The sequence below is a fragment of the Citrus clementina genome, unplaced genomic scaffold (genome assembly GCF_000493195.1).
Source record: "Citrus clementina cultivar Clemenules unplaced genomic scaffold, Citrus_clementina_v1.0 scaffold_2, whole genome shotgun sequence".
NCBI lineage: Eukaryota > Viridiplantae > Streptophyta > Magnoliopsida > Sapindales > Rutaceae > Citrus > Citrus x clementina.
The window spans coordinates 22,003,039-22,025,940 of NW_006262688.1; the positions used below are offsets into that span (position 1 = coordinate 22,003,039).

Consider the following 22,902-nt stretch of genomic DNA (forward strand, 5'->3'; position numbering starts at 1 on the left):
GAGTGTACAAATAAATCCTTAAGGAAAGTATAATACACGCCTCAAAACCATTGACCTGTTATATACATTTTTTTTTCTCTTTTCTTCAACAATATTTCCAACATGTAAATGTACCATTAAAGATCAAAAATTGCAAAGCCCAAATTTAAAATATGCACTTAAGCCTAACATGAGAAAGAGTAGTGACATTTGACTCTTAAATTTCTCACACTAACCCCCATTTTTTTCCATTTTAATTTAAAATGTCTCAAATACCCACTAAAATAACTTGAAGTTTCTAATTTTACCATTTTTTCTCTCTCTCCTTTCTCTGATTCTCCCCCACTTTCCTTCATCTTCGTTTTAGTCAAAAATTGAGAATTAACATATTTTCTTGATCATATCCTTATTCTCATGGTCCCTCTTCAGCTTCTATATCAATTAAAGGGAAAGATTACAAACGATTAAAGATTAAGTTCTAACATGTTATAACATTTTTTCCCCCGAGTGCTAACATATCCGGCTTGAAGAAGTGAGCAAAAAAAAAAGAGTTTGAGATCAAGATGAAAGTGGTGCATAAATAATAATAATTTTTAAAAAAAAAACTACATTTCCACTGATTGTTGGGAAGAGAAGTGGATCGTGCCCGGTTCCAAGAAGACAAGTAGTGGGTGTGAGTGCCACAAAATCATACAAAACGGCAAGGGCCAATGAGCGGGATTTATTAGATATCTCTTGTGAATTTTCAAAAGGAAGTGATTATATTATTACATCAAAATGTGATGGTATGGTACCGGTACCACTATGTGGTGCCTAGTTATAAATGAACAACATCAGATGTCTAAATAAAGAGTTTTTTTTTTCTTTTCTTCCCTAATTGATTTGATAACTACTGACTTGACAATTTCATTCGGGGGCAACTCCAGTACATGCATTGCATGCATGTATCTTATACATGCATAAAAAACTACCGTTGGATTAAATAGAGTGGATCCAATGGCTGAGATTCATCTTAGTGTTAAATAATAAAAAAATTTGCAAGAAATGGAAACCTATAAAACCAGTAACTTGAAACTTTGGACCACTAAATATGAAACACATACCACTAATGTTGATATTAGAACCATTAAATTTGAAACCAAAGTAACTTAAAATTTTGGGCAACGAACATGAAACTTGGGATCATAAGCTTGCAATCGTAAGAATCATACAAATTATGAACCAATAAATATGAAACAACTACCATTAATCTTGATATTAGGACCATTAAACTTGAAACTTAGGGCAATGAATATGAAACTTGAGATCATTAACTTACAATCCTAAAAATCATACAAATCATGTACCAATAAATATGAAACAACTACCATTAATATTGGTATTAGGATCATTAAACTTGAAACCAAAGTAACTTAAAACTGAGAGCAAATGAGCAATGAACATGAAACTTGGGTTCATTAACTTGAAACCCTTAAAATCATGCAATTAATGGACCAATAAACATGAAACGCCTATCATTAACTTGATATTGGGACCATTAAACTTGAAACCAAATGAACTTGAAACTTAAGATAATGAACATGAAACTTATTATCATTAATTTACAACCTTGAGAATCATGTAATTAATAGACTAATAAACATGAAGCACATATCATTAACTTAATACCGAGACCATTAAACTTGAAACCAAAGAAACTTGAAAATGAGTGCAATGAACATGAAACTTGGAATCATTAACTTACAACCCAGAAAATCATATAATTAATGGGTCAATAAACATGAAACACCTACCATTAACTTGATACTGAGACCATTAAACTTGAAACCAAAGGAATTTGAAACTGAGGGCAATGAACATAAAACTTATGATCATTAACTTGCAATCCTAAAAATCATGCAATTAATGAGCCAATAAACATGAAACATCTACTGTTAACTTGATATTGTGACTATTAAACTTGAAATTAAATGAACTTGAAACTGAGGGCAATGAATATAAAACCTATGATCATTAACTTGCAACCCTGAAAATTATGCAATTAATGAGCCAATAAACATGAAACACCTACCATTAAGTTGATACTCGGACCATTAAAATTGAAACCAAAAGAACTTGAAACTTAGGGCAATGAACATGAAATTTGGGATCATTAACTTGCAGTTTTGAGAATCATGTAATTAATAGATCAATAAATATGAAACACCTATTATTAACTTGATACTGAGACCATTAAACTTGAAACGAAAGGAATTTGAAACTGACGACAATGAATATAAAACTTAGAATTATTAACTTGTAATCTTGGAAATCCTGATAAACATGAAATCCCTTCTATTAACTTGATACTCAGACCATTAAACTTGAGATTAATTTTTTATTATTATAAAACTAATTTTTTTTATTATGTGACCTTTATTATTAAAATAATAATAATTTTATTATTAAAATAATAATAATTTTATTATTATTATATTTATTATATTATTTCATAATTTTTTAATCATTTAAGGAGCAACTGTTTGCTCCAAGTTTTTTTTTTCTTTTTTTTAATGTTTGGCTGCCAAGTGGCAACCAAACAATGACAATGTTTTTTTTAATTTTTTTATTCCTCGCATGTATGTGATATTATAGCAAAGGCCATTTCATCATCCTCTTAATAGTACTCACGACTGAATCCGTTACGCATAGGACAAGAAAAGAAAATTGAAAATAACAAGTTGAGAAAACTAGAATGCTCTTAATTTTAATTTTGAGTCTTAAGCAAAATTTTAATGCAATGCTACAAGCCTACATATACATCAGCAACAGTGCTATTTACAATTTTGCATGCTTTATGAATTCTGGGAAGTAATATGTATATAAGATGATATATATATACAGAAACTTATCAAGATTCTCTTTCAGTAGTAGTCTCTAAATTGCACAATAGTACGGCTGGTCCTCCAATTTCCTTCAAACATGTACATTATCTTCCTGAACTCCCATGAACTTGAGGATAATCACATTGAGTAAACATTTTCTTGATAGCTTCTTCCTTCTCATCAATGAAGTCAAAGAAATTAAAGACAGCCTTAGAGTAGCGGGTACTAAATGAACTGGAGGATGAAGGTGAGTGTGGGTGCATCTGCTGTTGTTTGTAACGGACATATTGGCAAACCATCCTTAGGAGAAACACTAGAAAAGCAGTGAAAGTGATGGTACCACATAGAAGATATAGACCCCAGAAGCTGATTAAACGAAGTTGGTGCGGCTCGGAATGCTGTCTCCTCTCTTCTGGACAGCCCTCTTTACAAAACCACTTCTCATGAAGCTTCTGAAGCATTCCATTTTCAGAAAGTTTCAAGATTGCTGTGGACATGCCTACAGCAAGTGGAGAATCCCGTTGGAAAGCCTGATTCATTGCAATGAAAAAAGTTATAAGTTGTAAAAAGAACACTACCATAACAGTGAAAGAGATCGTGAGCACATTCTAATCAATTCATGAGTAGAAACGTCTAGGCTTAAATACATATATACCGTAAACAGCACATTCATGCATTCCCATTCTACATCATGGATCCCTAGAGTGTAAAATTGATAAAAGAAAATAAAAGTGGAATAAAGCTAAAACAATAAGCATCTTCTGTTTTAGTTTGTCACCAGCTTTCTCTGTTAAAAGAGAAAGGGGGTTGCAAACCCACATTTATGAAAAATTTCAGATCACCACATATAGAGAAATCTTGTATATGCAAAAATTACCTATTGCCCAGATTTTCAGAATATAATGCAATGTCTAAATGTATAAAATCCATTCTTTTGCTTGTAAAAGAAGCTACTTACAAATCCCCATCCACTTCTGGTAAATGGTTGCCCAATAATCCCAAAATCAGTTTGGTTTGACAGAAACAACTGCACATATGGAAGCTCATCTACGATAGCTGCTACCCCTCCATTCCTTGGCCCTTGCCGGAGAGCTCTTTCGTAATCTTCTGGGGAGCCAAGAGAAATGAGTCTTGACTTTTGTATGCGAAGACTGTCCGAAAGATAGCTATAAGCAAAAGAACCCACTTGGTACCCAATTGGCCAGTCATTCGTAATTAAGCTCTCAATTCCCTTAACAGAAGTTGAGAGCTGCTGGACTGTAAGAATTGAACTCAAGCTTGCAGTGTAGCTTGAAGTTATCACCATCAATAGGAAAAGCCACACCACCATCACAAACCGTCCCAGTGAGCTTACAGTAGCTTCCTCTGTGATTTAACAGGGAAAAAAATTGAATATCTATCATATTTTAAATGAGAATGATCTGAAAATAGTCACAACTCAGGACTATAATAAGAGAGGATTAAAAAGCAAAAAATACATCCTTGTTACCTTTTCTTTTCAGTTTATTAAGAATGTGTTTACATACCAATACTACACACAAACCAAGAAGATGATATTAGGAACAAAACTAACATTCTAAACCCACATTGCTTGGAACTCTGGCTAGAAATATTATATTGTGAGCACAATAAATTATAATATAACTGAACAGAAAACAGCTACCTAAAATGGCAAGCGAAATCTGATTAAGGACGAAAACAGATAACAAGCATGAATCAGAGAAGCAAAGCAAAGTTACAACAGTAACAGAAACATAAACCAAATCAGAAAACCCGAGACCTGTACCCAACAGCTTCCTTAAAACAAATTTGCCACCGACTGTCGGGTGCTTTAGGTTTGAATGGCAATTGTTTCTAAGGATACAATGGGAACGAAACAATTTCAGCACCACCTTTGAATTGTTTATGTGTTTCATGTGTGGCAAGTTGTGCATTTCAATGGAAATCTAAACTTTAACAAAATTAACAATAGTGCCTTACAAGTCAGTAGTGCAAACATGAAATTTTACAGACAAATTTGTTAATAAAATTAACAATGTAGATAAGGAATTGTGTAAATTACGGAGTTAGTCAACATTTTCAGTTACAGACTAAGGACAGAATAGATAATATCAAGCCCAAGGATGCCTTGATCTTAGATTATCACTGCTATTTTACTGACAGATGGACAAAGCAAGTAAAAACAAAGAAAGAAAGAGAAGGGGAAAAAAAAAATCATTACTGACTACAAAAGCCAAAGCTTTTACTTACGATTTGTCTTAAACAATGTTGAGAAACTGAACCTGAAACATGAAAAGGATTAAATAAGTTTACAGATTAGTCCTCCGAGAGAGACAATTGATTTCATCTCTGAACATTCTACTGAAAGGACTTACAAAAACATTGTGGCAATCTGTCTTCTAGGAGGACCTCGAAAATCATCATTGACTCGATGCTCAAGAATCCAAATAACAACTGCAATCATCACGAAAGAAGCTGCAGTGACACACCACATCTCCACTGTAAATGGCTTGAGAAATACCCAAGCACTTGCTTTGTGATTGTTAATAGGAGCCACGATGACAAGACCGGTAGAAATATAAGGCTGAGAAAAATCCACAATTTTTGTTCGATTTGTGACAATTGCAATGTCCCCAACAGCTGCATCAAACACCTGAAACCACAGTTTCAGGGAAAAAGAAAAAAGAAAAAAAAAAGATATTCTCATCAAATTCATCTGCCAACAAATCTGCCCTTTTGCAATTCTTATTTTGAAATTTATTAAGACAAAGCGATCTACTTACATCATTTGCAACCATTTTCACAAGCCCATCATAACTAGGATTAGACAGACCATCACCAAAAAGCTCAAATTTGTAAGGCACATCATATGGGACTAGTTTCAGTGCTTCAAGGAAAATATCAATACAGTATCCTTGGACTTTATGACTATCGTGCTCCTCTGTAACAAATCCAACAAAGCTGGCTCTCCTTGGCACTCCAATTCTCAATGGTCTTGCATTATCTGCAATTACCCAACCGCGTGGTGTCTCAGTTTTTCCACCAGGCCAAGTAATATTTTGAAGCTTCCAATCGAGTTGGGAATGACTAACATTTTTCCCTTTAAGAGTTTCCGGGGGTAAAACTGAGAAACCAGAACCATCAAACCAATAACCAACCCTGTGAATTTCCATCTTGTCAATGTTAATGACATCATAACCACGACTCACTATGTTCCTATCTTGATTAAACTGAACTTGACCACTTAAACCTGTGAAGTTTGTCTGCAATAATTTCCTGAGTAGAAACGTCCCACCATCAAATACTTTGAGCTGTTCTAGTTGAACTCTAGTAGCTTTTGAATCAGGTAACTCATGACTGGCAGAAAAAGTGATGTTGTGTTCATTTATAAACTTATCAATTGAGCGTGCAACTGCCCAGACTGTATCATAAGCATAAAGCCCATAGGTATTCAACCCAGCACTCACTAATCCTTTCTGCTGCATCCCACTCCAGCGAGATAAAAATGCCTTCTTAGGGATGGAATCAGGAGTATGTTGACGAAGCCCGACTACCCCTTGGAGGATTCGGAGAGAAGTTTGATTCATTTTAGAGAAAGATTCTAAGGTAGCAGAAAGCCAGTCTGTTGCAAGCCACACATAGTTGTTGGTCATCATTTGAAGTTTTTGGGCTGTAGTAAAGATTCTCAGTCCAGGATCAGGACTAACATGAACAACATAAACACGAGGACCAAGTGGTTTGGAGTTATTGAGCAAAACTGTAATGTCATGCTGATTAAATTGGACAGGCAAAGGCAGTTTATATGAAACCTTTGCCATGTTCTTCTCAAGCATATTACTTAAAGCAGATATGCCATTCCTTCCATAATCATCATCTACATAAATGGCAATAACTTCTTTCCACCCATAAAAGTCGATCAAATCTGCCATAGCAGCCATTTGTTGGGAGTCACTTTGGGTGCTTCGGATGAAATAAGGAAATTGGAGCGCTGACAAAGTTGGATCAGTTGCAGCAAATGAAACAAGGGGCACTTTGAGACCATTGGCAACTTCAGATATCATATGAGCTATTGAGGAGGACTGAGGGCCAATTATGGCCACCACCTCTTTCTCAATTAGTTGAAAAGCTGCCCAAAGAATCAAAAGTTTCCATGAAATAATTAGTTTGCAACAAACCCCAATCCCTTGTTCAGAACCATGAATACAAATATTTATTAATTCCAGGAAAAAAGAAGAAATGAAGAATATGTTAATCAATAATCAGCAAGCATAGCAGAAAGCAAAGAAATTGAACTTGAACATAAGAATAACTGCTCTATGTGAATACACACGATCACACTAGAAGCTCATAAAGGAATTCAAATGGACGGAAACTTCAGTTTCAGTAAATATGATGTAGAAAAGCAAAATTATGCAAGTGATGAGCTAAGTCAAAATCTGATAGAATTGCACACGTACAGTTAAAAAATCTAAAGGGGTTCACAGATAACAGATTCCTCACAAAATAAAATGGACATAAGAAATTGTCTCTCAAGAAGAAACTGATTAGAAATCAAATTAAGTTAATAATCTTTGCATCAACATAATTATTCATTACAAATGCTAAAAACCATCAAGAGAGTGCCATCATATCAAAAATTCTGCAAAACTTTAATCCAAGCATCCACAAGAAAAACAAAAAATGTAAATTCAAGCAAGAGATATTAAAGTCACCTTCAATGGAACCCATGAAGACATTGCACTTGACATCTCTCATGAACAATTTCAACTCAGTCCCATTGAGAATCATTGGGTCCGCATTAACATCAGAAACTGCCGCTTCTATTGCCACCTTTGCAGCTCTACCAATAACCGAATTAAAAGTAAAAATTGCACCAATGTTCACAACTGCAGGCCTTTGGCAGCAAACAATGCCCCCAAAAACTACCAACATGAAAACAGACAGCGGCACAAACACAAGATATCTCATTGTTGGACAAAATCAACCCAACAACACAGAACTTGTACACTAAGCTAACCTGCTAAGGTTTCACATACATAAAAGAATTGACAGAAGTAGACAAAGAACTAAATCACTTATGCCCAGATTAATTCTAATGAATTAAAGACTTACTATAAGAGTAAGTTCAATAACGAACTGAAAATGAACTGCCAACTACCCAGTTAAGGATATTTTTTTTGTTAATTTATTCCAGCAAGGTAACTACTTTAGTACATGAATGCTCATTTCCCAAATATCATGCAACTTGGGTTTGGTGAGGACATTATTGACGCCTGCTAGTCATAAAAAAAGAAAGAAACTTGTGAAAAATATGTTTCAAGAAAAGAGACTTTTATTCAACACTAAATCTTGCTGGAGTCGTGGAAAAATGGGTACCCGAAAAAAGAATGGAAACAGCCAAAAATTTATCTGGACAAAGGCTTCTGCCTTGTTTGATTGATTAGATGAACAATACCCCTTGTGTCTCATGTGTTTGATTCTTTCTGTAATAATTCACCACAACTTTAGATAGATCAGAATTGACCATACAGGTTTTGCGAACTGGAATCTAGTGTCTAAGGGGTCAATGGTACAGAAACCTGGGCCACTTTCGTCAATCACGGAACCCGTCAATATCACAGATGATTCAATCTTATCTTAATATTTATCAGGTCAGCTTGCTGACATTATTAACCAAGTTATTTAGAAAAATAAAATTTCATGGACCTCCCGTAACAGATGCTGAAAATACAGAAAAGTCTCGACAGTCCCAAGCTTCATCAAAGTTGTCCTTAAAACACCCATTTTCTAATTTCTATTGTAATGTAACCATCGTGCCCCTCTTTCTAGTGGACGAAGAGATAAGAAAGAAACGTTCTGAAATGCTTTCAGCACCAGGTGGGATTTGATTTGTCGCATATCTTTTCAACAAAAAAGATCCCGTAGCTATGTCGCGTGATAATAAAAGGTAAATATTGGTCCAATAAGCATATTGCACATATACATAAAATAGATTCTTATTCTCTAATGCAATTAGCTAGCATCTTTAGACAATGAACCCCGCCATCCAACTTTATACATAAATATCTCTTGCTTTAATCTCAGTTTTTTGAAATGTAGCCTGATGGAAACATGAATATGAATAGAGAATAAACATGTTATAACCATATCAAATGTTTCTTTTTTTTTTTTTTTTGAGAGAAAGTAATACTTTCATTCCATCAACTATGTGAATAAGTACAAAAATTGGTCTGTAATATCATCCACCCAATAGACAAAATCATTAAGTTCTAGTGCTAGCTTTGCAAGCGAGTGAGCTACACTATTACAATTTCTTGGAGTATATTGCACTTTTACATGCTTTAACCTTTTGATCCGATCATGAACCTCTGCTACAACCCAGAATATCTCAGTTCTTGTGCTTTTTTCACAAGACATTAAGCTCACAACCTCTTGCGAATCAGATTCCATAATCACTGGAATGCAACCTGCCTGCTCTGTTATCTCCAACCTAAACTGAGTTGCTTCAGCTTCTGCATAATCCAGTTTATCCAAAAAGATTGTGGTCTTCATAGCTGCTGCTACAACCTTGCCCTCTGGATTCCTTATGACTACTCCCAATCCAGTTCTTTGCTGATCAATCTTCATTGCTGCATCCACGTTAGCTTTGAACCAGCCTGCTGGAGGAGGTTTCCACCTTTTTTGGACAACATCTTCATGCTTTGAGCCTTCTTGCATCAGTGGCATTTGGATTCTTCTGTACAACTGCTTCTGCTGCCGCAACTGATGACTGGGAATCTTCTCTTTTGTTTTTGAAAATGAGGAGATTCCTTGAATCCCATATACTCCAGCACAGTGCAGCCATCAGCTCCATTTCAACCTTGTTTTTTCTTCTCGTCATAAATTGAAAAAAACTGCATACATCCTTGTTTTTGCACAACCCAATTTCTTCTTCAAAACAAGTCAACTGCCATAATTTTTTAGAAGCTTTACACACAAAAAGAGCATGAAAAATGGACTCTCCCATTTTATAACACCTCTGGCACCGAGGGAATTGCACCACCTTCCTCTTCCATAAATTCTCCATAGTTGGCAACAAGTTATTAGATGCTCTCCACATGAAAATCTTTACTTTTCTGGAATTTGAAGATACTAGATAGCGTTCCAAAAATTCTGCTTCTCCTTTGAACAACTAGCCATGTCTGAGGTTTTCATCTTTAACGCCAATTGGTAGCCACTCTTCACCGAGTACTCCCCCTTCTTGTCATAGTGCCATACTACTTGATCTGGATTTGGTTGCCTTGGGAGCGGGATTCTTGTAATCTGCTCTGTATCAACTTTAAAATTTTTTTGTTGAATCAGCTCTTCATTCCATTCATGTTTTTCATTAATGAGCTCCGAAACAGCTGTCTCTAAGCGCAATTTGGGGGGGGGGGATATCAGCTTGAAAGTGTCAGGCCTTGGAAGCCATTTACTCTGATACACCTTCACTTGTTCACCATTTCCAATCCTCCACCTCAATCCCTTCTCAGTCACTTCTCTCCCCCAAAGAATGCTCCTCCATATGAATGATAGTTGATAACCAGCTTTTGCCTCCATAAAGCTTGAGTGTTTAAAATATCTAGCCTTCATTATTCTCGCAACCAAAGAATTCGGCTCTTGAATAATCCTCCAACCTTGTTTTGCAACAAGAGCTTGGTTGAAGCTAGACAAATCTCGAAAACCCATTCCCCCTCTACTCTTAGCTTGACACATTTTCTCTCATCTTCTCCAATGAATTGGCCTGTGGTCTTTGTTGTTCCCCCACCAAAATCGAGCTATGGCTTTTTGCATTTCTTTACAGAGACATAAGGGGAGCTTAAACACACTCATAGCATATGCCGGCACTGCTTGGGCCACAGCTTTTATCAAAATTTCCTTTCCACCACACGAGAACAGCTTTGCCTACCAGCTGGAAATTTTGCTGAGAATTCTAAGCTTGATATCATTGAAGAAAGTGGTCTTGTTTCTATCAATCATCGAGGGCAACCCAAGGTATTTCTCATGTCTAGAGACCATTGGCAGTTGGAAAGTGTCATTTATTACCGAGATCAGCTCATGCTTTGTGTTTTGACTAAAAAACATGGATGACTTTTCGAAATTAAAGATTTGGCCTGAGGCATTAGTATAACAGTCAAACACTCATTTCAATCTCCAACAATCTTCTTTTGTGGCTTTTACGAATATCAAGCTGTCATCCGCAAATAAGAGATGGGTGATAGAGAGCTCCTTTCCGAACTTGATTCCATGAATGTGCTTGTTTATTTCGGCTTGGCTTAGGAGATTAGAAAGCACTTCTGCACAAAGAATGAATAAATATGGAGACAAAGGGCATCCTTACCTTAGCCCTCTTTGCGGCTTAATCAACCCTTTAGCTACCCCATTTATCAACACTGAGAAGGATGGTGTAGTTATACATCTCATAATCAGCCCTACAAATTTTGAGGAGAAACCCATTTTTTCTAAAGCACATTGCAAGAACTTCCATTCCACCCTATCATAGGCTTTGCTTACATCTAGTTTCAAAGCTACAATCTCATGCTTCTTCCCTTTGCTAAGTCTTATTTTGTAAAGGCATTCATAACCTATGATTATGTTATCAGTTATGAGCCTATTAGGAACAAAGGCGCTTTGAGTTGGGGAGATAACATGATTCAAAATTAGCTTCAACCTATTTGCCACAGTTTTCGCAATAATTCTGTAAATAACATTACAGAGGCTGATAGGTCTATAATTGTTGAGTGTTAGAAAATGCATATTTATAAAGGAGAAAACCGTCATTTTACATTTCAAGTCTTACTAACAACCCTTACTTTAATGTATTTAACCTTCTTGTGATTTAATTACATGTGTTTTATTTTAATTAAGTATTTTATATATTTTAGGGGCATTATAGTCATTTCACAATAAAGGAGAAATCAGACGGCAAAACGAACATCACTTTTGAACTCAGGACGGTAAAAAACCTTAGGAGGAGCATAAAAGAAAAAATGACACTATTCACATGTAGGGTACTATTCACGTGTACGGTACTGTATACGTTACTGTTCACGACACTGTTCACATAGACGGATGATGACGTGGTATTGACCGATGATGTGGCATTGACTGATGAGGTGTCACGATCCTGTTGGACTAAAATTCTTATGTATTGTTGATGGTGATGTGGCAGTATATCAGTAGACGAAAAATCTCGCATACGGTGCATGCATCACACAGGATTATTTTCAACTAAACCGCGTTACTGTTCATCCGCGTGGTCAAACCGCGTTACTGTTCATCCGCGTGGTCAAACCGTGGACTGTTGACTGATGACGTGGCGCATCCTGAGCGTCCAAACTGTTTTTAATCCGATGGCCATGATTTACTCCATGTATCTATAAAAAGGGGGCCTCTCCCCCCCTAATTTGATATCTCTGAATCCATTTTTGGGATCCATTTTCTGTAATTCCTTCTCCATCTTGTATTTTCTTCGTATTTTAATAAATTTCCATTTTGCCCCTAGTTCAATTATGAGTGGCTAATTTTCTTTCAAGCTTGGGTTGAAGGTGAAGTCTCAACATGTGTCATGGGCTTAATTTGGTAAATTTATTTTCTCTTCCCCTCTAGTTTTTGTGGATGTTTTGACTTCTCGTCGACAAATAATACTAATCTTGTCTAGTACCGCCTTGGTTTCATCGGCCCTCTAGTACAAGGTTATTATTATTTGGCACGATAAGCCCTTAGCACCATATTGATTAGAGCGTGGTTCATGAGGTGTGGATTCCCCCCTCATGATTTAATTGACATTAATACGGATTATTTAGCCCATGATGCATGTTGATACGGATCCAGATACCCAAGTACGTTAATTTAATAGATTTTCTCTTCAATTTATTCTCTCAATTGCAATTCCAATTTTAGAATTTATTCTCGCAATTTTAATTTAATTATTAGCATATTCCAAATCATTTCCACCATAAATCCAACTACCCATTTACAAAATTAATTTCTACACATAATTAAAATCCACCTCCTCGTAGGATCGACACTCGTCACCATTGATCTATACTACAATAGATTCGTGCGCTTGCGAGTACATTAAAATTTGCACAACAATAATCCCCCACTTTCCTAGGCTTGTCAATCTTCGGACTTAAAGCAATAAACGTATGATTCAAGGGGGTGATATTACCTCCATCATTAAGGACTTACAGGCAGACAGTTATGACTCCTTGGTTCACAGACTTCCAGTGCTTTTGAAAGAAGACTGCTGGAAGACCGTCTGGGCCCGGAGCTTTTGTTGGGTGCATTTGACTTAGAGCTTCTGTGATTTCAGCTTCTGTGTAGGGTTGATCGAGGTGTGCATTCATCTCACTTGAAACTTTGCAAGGCATGCCTTTAAGCGCTGACTCCAGTTGATGCATCGTTGGATTATTAGAGGTGAACATGTTGTCGAAATAATCACAGAGGATCCTCTCAATTTCATCAGCTTCTTCTGTCCATTTGTTCCTTTCGTCAACAATTCCTCTGGTTTTGTTTTTCCTCTTTCTTGCAGTAGCCTTGGAGTGGAAATACTTTGTATTTTTGTCTCCTTCCCGTAACCACACAACCCTTGATCTTTGTCTCCAGTAAACTTCTTCATCAATGAGTAAATCGTCTATTTGTTTCTCTATTGCCTTTAGTTCAACTCCAATGCAATATTGTTTACTGCTCTCCTTGTAAATCTTCAGCTCTTTTATCAGCTTTTCCAATTTTTCCTCTTTGCCCCAAAATTCCTCCTTTCTCCACAATTTTAATTTAGCCAGTGAATCTTTTGTTGTCTTTTTAAATTGTGAAATCGGATCTTCGCAATTCCAGCTTCTCTTTGCTTGCCACTCATCAAAAACAATCTCTTGACATTTCTCATAAGGGCTCCACATATCTTCGTAATGGACCCTTGAGAAAGTTCTTTTACTGTACTGCTTCCTTCTGCCTCTTTCTTCTACAATCAACAGAATTGGACTGTGATCGGACGTCCATGTCTCAAAATGCTCTGCAGCTATTTCATGAAACATGCTTCCCCAAGTTTTGCAGCACAGAAACCTATCTAATCTTTCTTCAACCAAGTTAGGGCCAAACCTCCTGTTAGACCATGTAAATAGATAGCCGTTGTAGCCTAAATCTTTTAGCTCGCATCCATGGACAGCTTCGTGGAATTCATTTATACCAGCCATACATCTATCCTTTCTTCCCGTCTTCTCATCCAGCTTTAAAATCTCGTTAAAATTTCCAAAGCAAAGCCATGGTAACGAGAGTAACCCAGCTAATCTTCGCAGTAAAGTCCATGTATGACGTTTCTGATCTGTTTCAAGATGCCCGTAAATCCCCGTGCACCTCCACAAGCTACCATTTTCAGAGTGAACTACTGCATCTATATGGTGCTGGCTAAAAGATTTTATATCCACCACTATCTCCAATTTCCATAACAAAGCTAACCCACCACTCCTACCTCTACTACTCACAGCAAAACAATTATTAAAGTTGAGCTTCTTACCTTTATCTTGCATTTGCCCGGATCTCATTTTAGTTTCGCACAAGAACAAAATCTCAGGCCTATGCATTTGGAGAATCTTTTGGGTTTCACAGAACGCTCGATCATTCCCCAACCCCCGAACGTTCCAGCTGATAACTCTCATTACTGTCGGCGGGGTTGGCAACCAGTTTCCGCCGTTACTTCTTCCATCCATGTTGCTGCTGTCATCTCCACTTCTCCATACTGAATCATTTCCCTCCCATTTGTTCTTGTTTCTGTTGAGGAGCAAAGAGTAATATTTTTTTGGCTGCACATTCTCCTCCGTTTTTCAGTTGAAGTTCCTTCACAATTGTCTTCCTTTGGCCTCTTTAATCTCTTTGACCCGTTGTCTGTATCCATTTTTCTCTCTACTGTTCGAGCCTGGAGTTTCCACTGCCGTTTCTTTATCTTTGAACGGGTTGTATTCGGCTCATCAGCTTCCCCATATTTTGCTTTAAGTTGGGTTTGTGTTGCGTTTTTTTCTAATTGGGCCTCCTTATCATTTGGGTTATGCACAATTTTGTTTTCTTCATTCTCGTTTTTTCGTTGGCCAGTTCCTCTTTCCTCTTCCCTCTCATTTGTGCACGTTTTTCCCGCCTCACCTCCACTTGTTTGAAATACTATGTCAACCCCACCTGGTTGTATCAGCGTTTGGCCGTATTTTTCTGACTTTTTTGGGTTTCTCGCCTCTCCCATCCTTGGCCCACCCGTATTCTCCTCCTCTTGACTCCGGGTTAACTCGCCTTCGCTTTCTGGATCACTGTTACTATCTCTTGCTTGATGCCGCTGCAAATCTGTGCCGGCCTCGCCTCTTGTGTGTATTTGCCCCTCGTTGCTCTGTTTATTGGCCTCATTCTTCCACCTTTCTCTCCCTCTGTTCATTCTCAACTTTTCTGCCATTGTAATCGCTCTCAACCATGGCCCATATGCCATTTCTTTTCTAGCTTGGTTTTTATATTGAGCACATTCTTTATATTGATGTCCAATACAGCCACAGACAAAGCAAAAATCTGGCAGCCTTTCGTATAAAACTGGCATGGGAATGACTTTCTTTTTGGCTTGTTTTTGTCCACCTTCTCTTGTTGTTTCTGTGTCCCCCATGTTCTCATCTTCTTCTTCCACTTCTTCCGAGTTCTCAGTTTCTGCCGCATCCTTATCTCTTAATTCTACTACTTTTATTAGAGGTTTAGTCACATCCACCGAAATTCTGAATCTAATAAACTTGCCAAAGCATTCTCCAGCAGCATTTGTCCCCACTTCCTCCACCTTTCCGATTTCTTCACCAATCTCCTTGATAGTTTCTTCATTCATGCACATAATAGGGACATTATATAGTTGGACCCAAAAAGATACATGGGTAAAAGATTGTTTGGTTACTTCACCGATACCACTTGGTTCAACAAGGGCTATGAGAGCTCTATCAAAATGCCACGGCCCCCCAGCTAAGATGTTCCTCTTATCAGCCTCCGTTCCAAATCTGAAAATGAAGATATTGTCTCCCATTTCTTCGATTTGAACTTCTCTTATGGTTCTCCACACTTGTTGCAGAGCAGCTTTCAGTCCCACAATTTTTACTTCTCTGTTCACCATGACTTTTCCAACTAAGCATCCATCTACCATCTTCCTCCCTACCACCTTCATTTTGTTTTTCAGGGACACACTTCCTCTCCTTTCTCCACTCAAAGATATTTCCTGACATTTTCGAATCAGTTCTTCCGTATTCATCTTAACAGACTGCTAGATTACGAATAGAACCGAAGCTGAATCCAAGCCAATGAATAGCTTGGAGGAAAGAAAAAACAAATGAACGAAAATGAAAAGCACCCAACCTGTGTGGGCGATGAAATTAGCCTCCAAAGGCTCACTTTTCAACTCATTCTTTTTCTCAGAGAGAAAAAGAAAAGGACCGCAAAAAAAAGAGTTGAGTTAGTTAAAGAAAATATAGCCATATCAAATGTTAAAGACAAATAATCTTAAAATTCTAATATTTTTACAAAATTAACATTGGAGTAACAGTAAACAGAGTAATTATGTCATTGTGTGCTTACAAGTATTTATGAACGCATGGGCAGATATATGTGGAGGACATGTATAAAAGTAAGAAAATATAACGTTTTAAATTGAAATTCTTGTTATTCCCTCTTAAAAGTATCATCCTTTATATTATATCATAACGTTTCCAATTTAGAGAAGCAAAAATTAAATGAATTATGGGTTGGCCCATAATCTTTGGTTCCAAGGACAGGACCCTATTTGGCCCATGATGAGGTCTGCCAAAAGCCCAAAATCCAGAAAGCAGAATGATACATTTGAGAATATTGTTCGGTAATGAGGGTATTTATGTCATTGTACGAAAACGTTCATGTCTCTGGTCTGGATAACAGTCAGTTCCGGATAGAGAACTCATTTTCACTATTGAAAATCAAAGGCAGGCAGGTGTTAAAAGTTGATTGATGCTCAAAGCCGCTTAAGCGAAATGGCTTCTTCTATCGCCTCTTCTTTCCATACCAGGTCAGGTTCAGGTTCTAATCCCAAAATTCTTTCTTCGTACTGTATCTGCGTTTTGCTTCAAGGTCTCATTGGATTAAAACTTCAGCTTTACGTTCTCCTATTGCGGCCCTGGCTCCCACGTAATGTTTTTAGCTTGTGGGTATCAATAATTTTGTTGGGAAATTTAGAATGTCTCGACTTTTTTAATTATCTTTTTCTTCTGGAGTGTTCAAAATATTCATTGAAGGGCATGCGCTTTAATGTGTTTTAAGTGAAACTGGTTTGTTGGACTCATGTAGGACTAGGTGTTTCAGAGGGGGTTTCTGAGTATAATGAACTTTTGGAACTGCATTGTGTTTAGAAACAGGATTATTGAGTTGTGTATGTATTGTTTAGTTGGTGGAATTTTGGAGGTGCTTCTATAGGTTTAATGTGCAAGCATGAAAGAAAGATTTTGCTCTTGAAAGCTAATTTTTTTTGCCTAAAATGTTAACAAGAATGTGCCCTTTAGTGGGTGCTTGGTTTACTTCTAATATGGGTGGGAAACCTATTGTTTGATGATGATGATGAGAAAACATTGCACTTTAATTTGCATGGTCAATGCCAGAAAAATTTGAGAACTTTCTGAAAACGAAATCTTGAGTTAGTTTGATAATTAATTTGAATGGACATGGCGCGACTTTACCAGTAATATCTTCTAATGGACAATGGTAGAAGATGACATGGATTAGACAGTTAGAGGCAAGGTGTTCCAGCTCCTTGGTTGCTTCCATATACTTGTTAGATTGTTAAAATGGATTATTATATGAAGATATAACACATGCTTTCTCTCCACATAATTTTACATCTCAGTTCCTCTCTTTAATTTTTCATTTTTAACATGAAACTCTGTCAGAAGCTCGAATCAAATCAACCATTTAGTTGTTTTGAGCTTAGTTGAGTGGAATATGATTTTCTTGGGATTCAAGTAATGGTATTGAGATTTTCCTTCATACTATATTCTGTCAGTGATCAAATAAATTATTTGGATTAGATTGTGAGCAGTGTGCAATATATCGGAAACCTGCGTCTTACTTCTTCTGGCAAGAAGTATATCTAACGGATTATATTCCTTTCTCATGTAATTTTAAACCGATGAACTGAATAGTAGTATTCTGAAAGTTGAGACAGTCAATTTTGCTATGGTGTTGCAGCAATTTGAAGTCCATATTTTTTGGTGAGAGAAATGGATTCAGCATGTCTAATGTTCCTGTAAATCGTGTTGGCTTTTCAAGGAAGACTATAGAATGTAAGGAATCAAGAATAGGAAAACAGCCTATAGAAGTGCCATCCAATGTGACAATCACATTAGGAGGTCAAGATCTAAAAGTAAAGGGTCCACTGGGAGAACTTTCACTTGTTTATCCACGAGAAGTGAAGGTTGATAGGGAGGACTCATTCCTGAGGGTCAGAAAGACTGTAGAGACAAGAAGGGCCAATCAAATGCACGGGCTTTTCAGGTATAACTCTTCCTTACTTTAGCCCTATTCTTGGTCATCCTTGTTTTTCTTTTAACTTGTTCGTCTGAACTCTTCCTTAAACACTAGTTACTTTCTTTCTATCACAATTATTCAAAGTTCCACTCTTAATATACTCATAGGAACATTTTATGAAAAATGTAAAAACTCAGTGATTTTAAGAAAGAACAGTCTCGAAAAATACCACCATTCTAGTTCTATGAAATCTATGTTCAGTTCCTCGGAGTTAATCTATATTCTCTCAAGTAACGACACTGTTCAAGTCATGATCAATCATCATGTTTCCTTACTTTCTTGTAGAAGTTATATGGTGCCCCTGCAGCCCCACAAAATACTTTCTTGTTACATATTTGAGAACATTGTTCAAGTTAAATTACTTGAGGGGAAAAAGTTTTCCTTTGCATTACAAGCAAAGCAGTTGTATTAGAATAAACTAATTGCATTTCAAGGATGCTCCCATCTCTGGCTAGTTGTATTTCTTTCGCAAAGATGCTGCTGCTACCTCACTCTTGCTCTTGCTCATTGGCATCTGGCCTTAAATTTCTGGTGGTGATAGTTATGGAACTTTCCATTTATACCCATGGACCTTGCTGCTTAGCAACCTTTTAAGACGATATCTCCTCTTGAGATCTGCAAATATGACTTATTCCACCAAATTAGAGTTGTTGATTTTATATGGACACATTTTTCTTTGTTGTGCTAGTACAAGTGTTAGGTCTTATACAATGCATGACGTGTTTATCATGCCAGAGAAACATTAGACGGTAGTGTCCAATAGACTACTGCATGAAATAAATTTGTTTTTCATTGTGTTTTGACAGTAATTTGTTATTGTTATTCAATTATAACTAGTTCTTGGCCCCTTTTAATTTGCTTAGGACACTGACTGACAACATGGTGGTTGGAGTATCGAAAGGGTTTGAGAAGAAGCTTCAAATGGTTGGTGTTGGATATCGTGCTGCATTAGAAGGACAAGTCTTGGTATTGAGTCTTGGGTTCTCGCATCCAGTTAGGATGACAATCCCAGATGGCATAAAAGTGAATGTGGAGGAAAACACCAGGATCACTGTTAGTGGATACGATAAAAGCGCAATTGGTCAGTTTGCTGCTTCCATCAGGAAATGGAGACCCCCAGAACCGTACAAGGGAAAAGGAGTGAAATATGTTGATGAAGTTATCAGAAGGAAGGAGGGAAAAGCAGGGAAGAAGAAGTAATAGATCTTCGATTGTTTTTTCCATTGTCTCATTTTTTTTTTTTTTTGTTATAAATATGCGTTGTTGAATGTACTTAATGCAATTAAAGCAATGCCTTGCAATCTATGAGTAGTTGATTATTTCACTCAAGTGTGAATAGTGCGGTTATAGGATCATTATCAGGTTGTTTTAACCAGATCTTCAGCCCTTAAACTACGCTTCTCTTTTATAAACTGATAAGACCTCAAACAAAGGAAGTTCAAATAAGACCCAAATCACAAACGGTAACCAGAAGCAAGCATAGTTAGGCTTTTAGCAGCAGTAAGAAAACTAACAATGAGAAAGGAAAAACAATAGGGTGCCAAACTGCCATCTACTTGATGATTTCTTCAATCACTTCCAAGTTCAACACTGAAAACACCGAGATGCTTCAACTTCTTTACAATGATGGCTTCCTATTCTGCCTCATGTACAGCAAACCCCCCATCCACTGTATTACTTGGCTTCGCAGCTTTACAATCCTTGAATCCTTGTTCGTGACCTTGTATTTTGCTCTTCAGATTCACTATGTCAAGAGTAATGAGCACAGAACCCGACCTCCTCACCGTTCTTTTACGCCCATCTTTCTCCTTTTGCATTGCTTTTAGCTCGGTTACAAGTCTCCGATTCATTTTTGTTTACATCCTCAGCCGCAGCAACAAAGTTCATGCACCTTATCTCCACTGACTCCCTTCTTAAAGTTTCTAGTTCTGCCTGCCTAACTGCCCTATCCAATTCTTCTTGAAGTCCATGAAATATGGACGAAAGTTCGAATAAGATTCAACTTCAAGACAAGTGACAAGGGAGTAAGGGACCAAATGCTCATGGTGATTTTGAGACTAAGAGTGTCTCCAAAATGCTGATCTCGTATAGTATATGTATTATGTGTCCAATTTTTTTAGTGTCAATTATTAATATTCTGACAGAATTTGTCAAAAAACAAACAAAAATTGTGTGGATTTACTCAATTAATCGAAAAATAAGGTAATTTTTTTTTTCCCGTCCGCGATTAATACCTTATTCTGGAGCTTTCAACCACAGGAATCAAATACATAATGTACTTTTTTCGTGCAAAATATTAGAGTTGCTGATATTGTGTAAGGTCTTACAACGCGTTATATATGGAAAATTATTCTCAGAAACTTTGAATAATAGTTTCAATTGAAATAGAACAAACTGAAGTAATTAAAAAATTTATAATACCAATATATAGGAGAGCTAGCTGGCTTAATTTCCCATTGTGCCTCATACACTACAAACTCTCCATTCAGTGCAATACTTTGTTTCCCAGCTCTGCTGTCCTCGTAGCCTTGCTGATAGTGTGTATTTTTGTCTCCCTCAAAACTTGAGAATAATGAGCACAGTGTTAAGAATATATTTAGCTCAGTATGTAAGCTAGAATAGTTAGTTAACTAACTCTGCTGATGTGGCAGCAGAGTAAGCAAAGTCGTTACGAATTGTTTTCAGGTTGTTAATTAGCTCATGCTTCTGGCTTGTGCATAGAAAGTTCTGGACATTAGTTTAAATACAGGTTGTAAACTCAGATTCATTATGAAAAATAATAAAATCAAGCATTTATCAATTTTCTCTTCAAGTTACAATTTTCTCGTTGCTTTTCTCTAGAACCAAACAAAATAAGTAATACAAAATAAACTCGGATTCACAGGTCTTGTTAATCGTATTTCCTTTAATCTGGTTTTTCTCCTGCCCCATATCTTCTAGCTCCGTTACAAGTTTCTTTTTCTGCCGTATCAATTTCTCATTTTCCCACAGCATCAGCTCCAATTCAATCTTGCTTCCATCCTTGGAACAAATTAAAACTGCCATTTGTAGCTCTTCTTTAGTTTCGTCGGGTCTTTTCTCAGCCTCTTCTAGCCCTTGTTTTGTTGAACTTGCTCATTCTTTAAGACTTCTCACCTCATCTAACAAAGATTGCTCATTACTGATGGAATTATGAAATCTGGATTGCAATTCGGAATCACCAGAAGCAACCTATATACAAAAAGAAACAGCCCGTTGATTAGGTTAAGACTAATAACAAAATGGAAACATAATATAAATAGAGGACTTACACTGAGAATTCCACGGGCCATTTCTTGAAACAAATAGGAAATTGAAAGTTGAGTAAAGGAAGCTTTCATTTTGTGGACGATTATGCTTCTTTATAAATGAAATGGCTGAGGCCTCGTCTCCTACAATGGGGAATTAATGGAGCTGACCATGATTATTAATTCTTTCTGCGGACGAAGACCTTCTCTTCTTTCTATGATCACTGTCTTCCTCATTTGTATCAAATCTTATTGGTGTAGGAGAGTAAGATGGAGACCCGGGAGACGGAGATGAGGAATGTAATCACGTGGAGATTCTGCCCTACCTAACCCTAACGGTAACGATGAGGAGACGCTGCCCTTGACTGAGAATGTGATATGGGGATTGGAGGAGGGGAAACGCTGAACAGAATATCAAGATTATCTTATCGGAAAGAAACCCTAACAAATTCAAGAGAAGAACCCTTAACCCTAGTTGTCGTAAAAATAATGTATTAGATTAGATGTATTCTAAAATTCTTCTCATCTAAGTTGCTCTTTAACTAAAGCATGGACGAAGTATAGGCTGTTTCCCATATGCACTTAAACTTGTCTTCACCAGCTTTACGGGCTTAGACTTCATCAAATAAAGACCCATCAGTAGGGATGGCAAAAATTCCCATGGGGACGGGTACTCTCGGGGATTTTCTCCATTTGGGGAGGGTATGGGAATAATTTCATACTTAATTTCTTATTCGGGGAGGGGATGGGGAAATATTTTTACCCAATTTCTTATTCGGGGAGGGGACGGGGATGGGGAACCCATTTCCCCATTTTAATTTTTAATTTTATTTTAATTATTTTTAAATTACTAGTAAATAAATAATAAAATTTAAATTATAAAATTATAAATATTGGTAAAAATAAAAAATATCAACATATTTATATTATTAAACTTTTAGGCCTAATTAATTAATTAAAGTCCTAAATTTTTATTTAGGACATTAAAAAGACCGAGTAGATTCTATTAGCCCAAAATTTTTTAATTTTAATATTCTTTAAATATTTTAAACTTAAATCTATTTTTTATTTATTTTTAGATGTTATAATTGCCCACAGCGAATCACAATTTTAATATCTAATCTAATCTAATCTAATCTAATATTTGCTCTTGATTTGCTCCGATTTAACTATTGTGTTTATAGCCCACACTTATAAAGTGCCCACGCTACCATTGAAAA

The 22,902-nt window shown here is 36.6% G+C and overlaps 4 protein-coding genes across 4 annotated transcripts; 1 reads left to right on the top strand and 3 right to left on the bottom strand.

Annotated features, from left to right (window-relative positions):
• Window positions 1-2,741: 2,741 nt before the first annotated feature.
• On the bottom strand, window positions 2,742-8,389 carry LOC18050397 (glutamate receptor 3.7). Its single transcript, XM_006447484.2, has 6 exons — window positions 7,556-8,389; window positions 5,627-6,969; window positions 5,219-5,496; window positions 5,094-5,125; window positions 3,802-4,208; window positions 2,742-3,373 (listed from the first exon to the last, which is right to left on the bottom strand). The coding sequence occupies exons 1-6, from the start codon at window positions 7,809-7,811 to the stop codon at window positions 2,948-2,950; spliced, it is 2,742 nt and encodes a 913-aa protein (XP_006447547.1). The 5' UTR covers window positions 7,812-8,389; the 3' UTR covers window positions 2,742-2,947.
• A 658-nt stretch (window positions 8,390-9,047) lies between these two features.
• Window positions 9,048-9,569, bottom strand: LOC112100972. Its single transcript, XM_024190849.1, has one exon. It carries the CDS (start codon window positions 9,567-9,569, stop codon window positions 9,048-9,050), a length of 522 nt encoding a protein of 173 aa, XP_024046617.1.
• A 4,948-nt stretch (window positions 9,570-14,517) lies between these two features.
• On the bottom strand, window positions 14,518-16,119 carry LOC112100973. Its single transcript, XM_024190850.1, has one exon. It carries the CDS (start codon window positions 16,117-16,119, stop codon window positions 14,518-14,520), a length of 1,602 nt encoding a protein of 533 aa, XP_024046618.1.
• Window positions 16,120-16,781: 662 nt separating this feature from the next.
• On the top strand, window positions 16,782-19,740 carry LOC18050398 (50S ribosomal protein L6, chloroplastic). The gene is made up of 3 exons (XM_006447485.2): window positions 16,782-16,905; window positions 18,078-18,383; window positions 19,280-19,740. Exons 1-3 carry the CDS (start codon window positions 16,871-16,873, stop codon window positions 19,614-19,616), a joined length of 678 nt encoding a protein of 225 aa, XP_006447548.1. The 5' UTR covers window positions 16,782-16,870; the 3' UTR covers window positions 19,617-19,740.
• Window positions 19,741-22,902: the final 3,162 nt, after the last annotated feature.

What these genes read in the sequence shown, in the direction of transcription:
- LOC18050397 (XM_006447484.2), bottom strand. Translation starts at nt 7,811, where the DNA reads ATGAGATATCTTGTGTTTGTGCCGCTGTCTGTTTTCATGTTGGTAGTT. An exon ending in CAGATTGCCACAATGTTTTT is followed by an intron (nt 5,126 to 5,218) that starts GTAAGTCCTTTC and finishes TTCATGTTTCAG; the next exon opens with GTTCAGTTTCTCAACATTGT. An exon ending in CCAGAAGTGGATGGGGATTT is followed by an intron (nt 3,374 to 3,801) that starts GTAAGTAGCTTC and finishes GCAATGAATCAG; the next exon opens with GCTTTCCAACGGGATTCTCC.
- LOC18050398 (XM_006447485.2), top strand. Translation starts at nt 16,871, where the DNA reads ATGGCTTCTTCTATCGCCTCTTCTTTCCATACCAG. An exon ending in GCCTCTTCTTTCCATACCAG is followed by an intron (nt 16,906 to 18,077) that starts GTCAGGTTCAGG and finishes ATGGTGTTGCAG; the next exon opens with CAATTTGAAGTCCATATTTT. An exon ending in CAAATGCACGGGCTTTTCAG is followed by an intron (nt 18,384 to 19,279) that starts GTATAACTCTTC and finishes TAATTTGCTTAG; the next exon opens with GACACTGACTGACAACATGG.
- LOC112100972 (XM_024190849.1), bottom strand. Translation starts at nt 9,569, where the DNA reads ATGCCACTGATGCAAGAAGGCTCAAAGCATGAAGATGTTGTCCAAAAA.
- LOC112100973 (XM_024190850.1), bottom strand. Translation starts at nt 16,119, where the DNA reads ATGAATACGGAAGAACTGATTCGAAAATGTCAGGAAATATCTTTGAGT.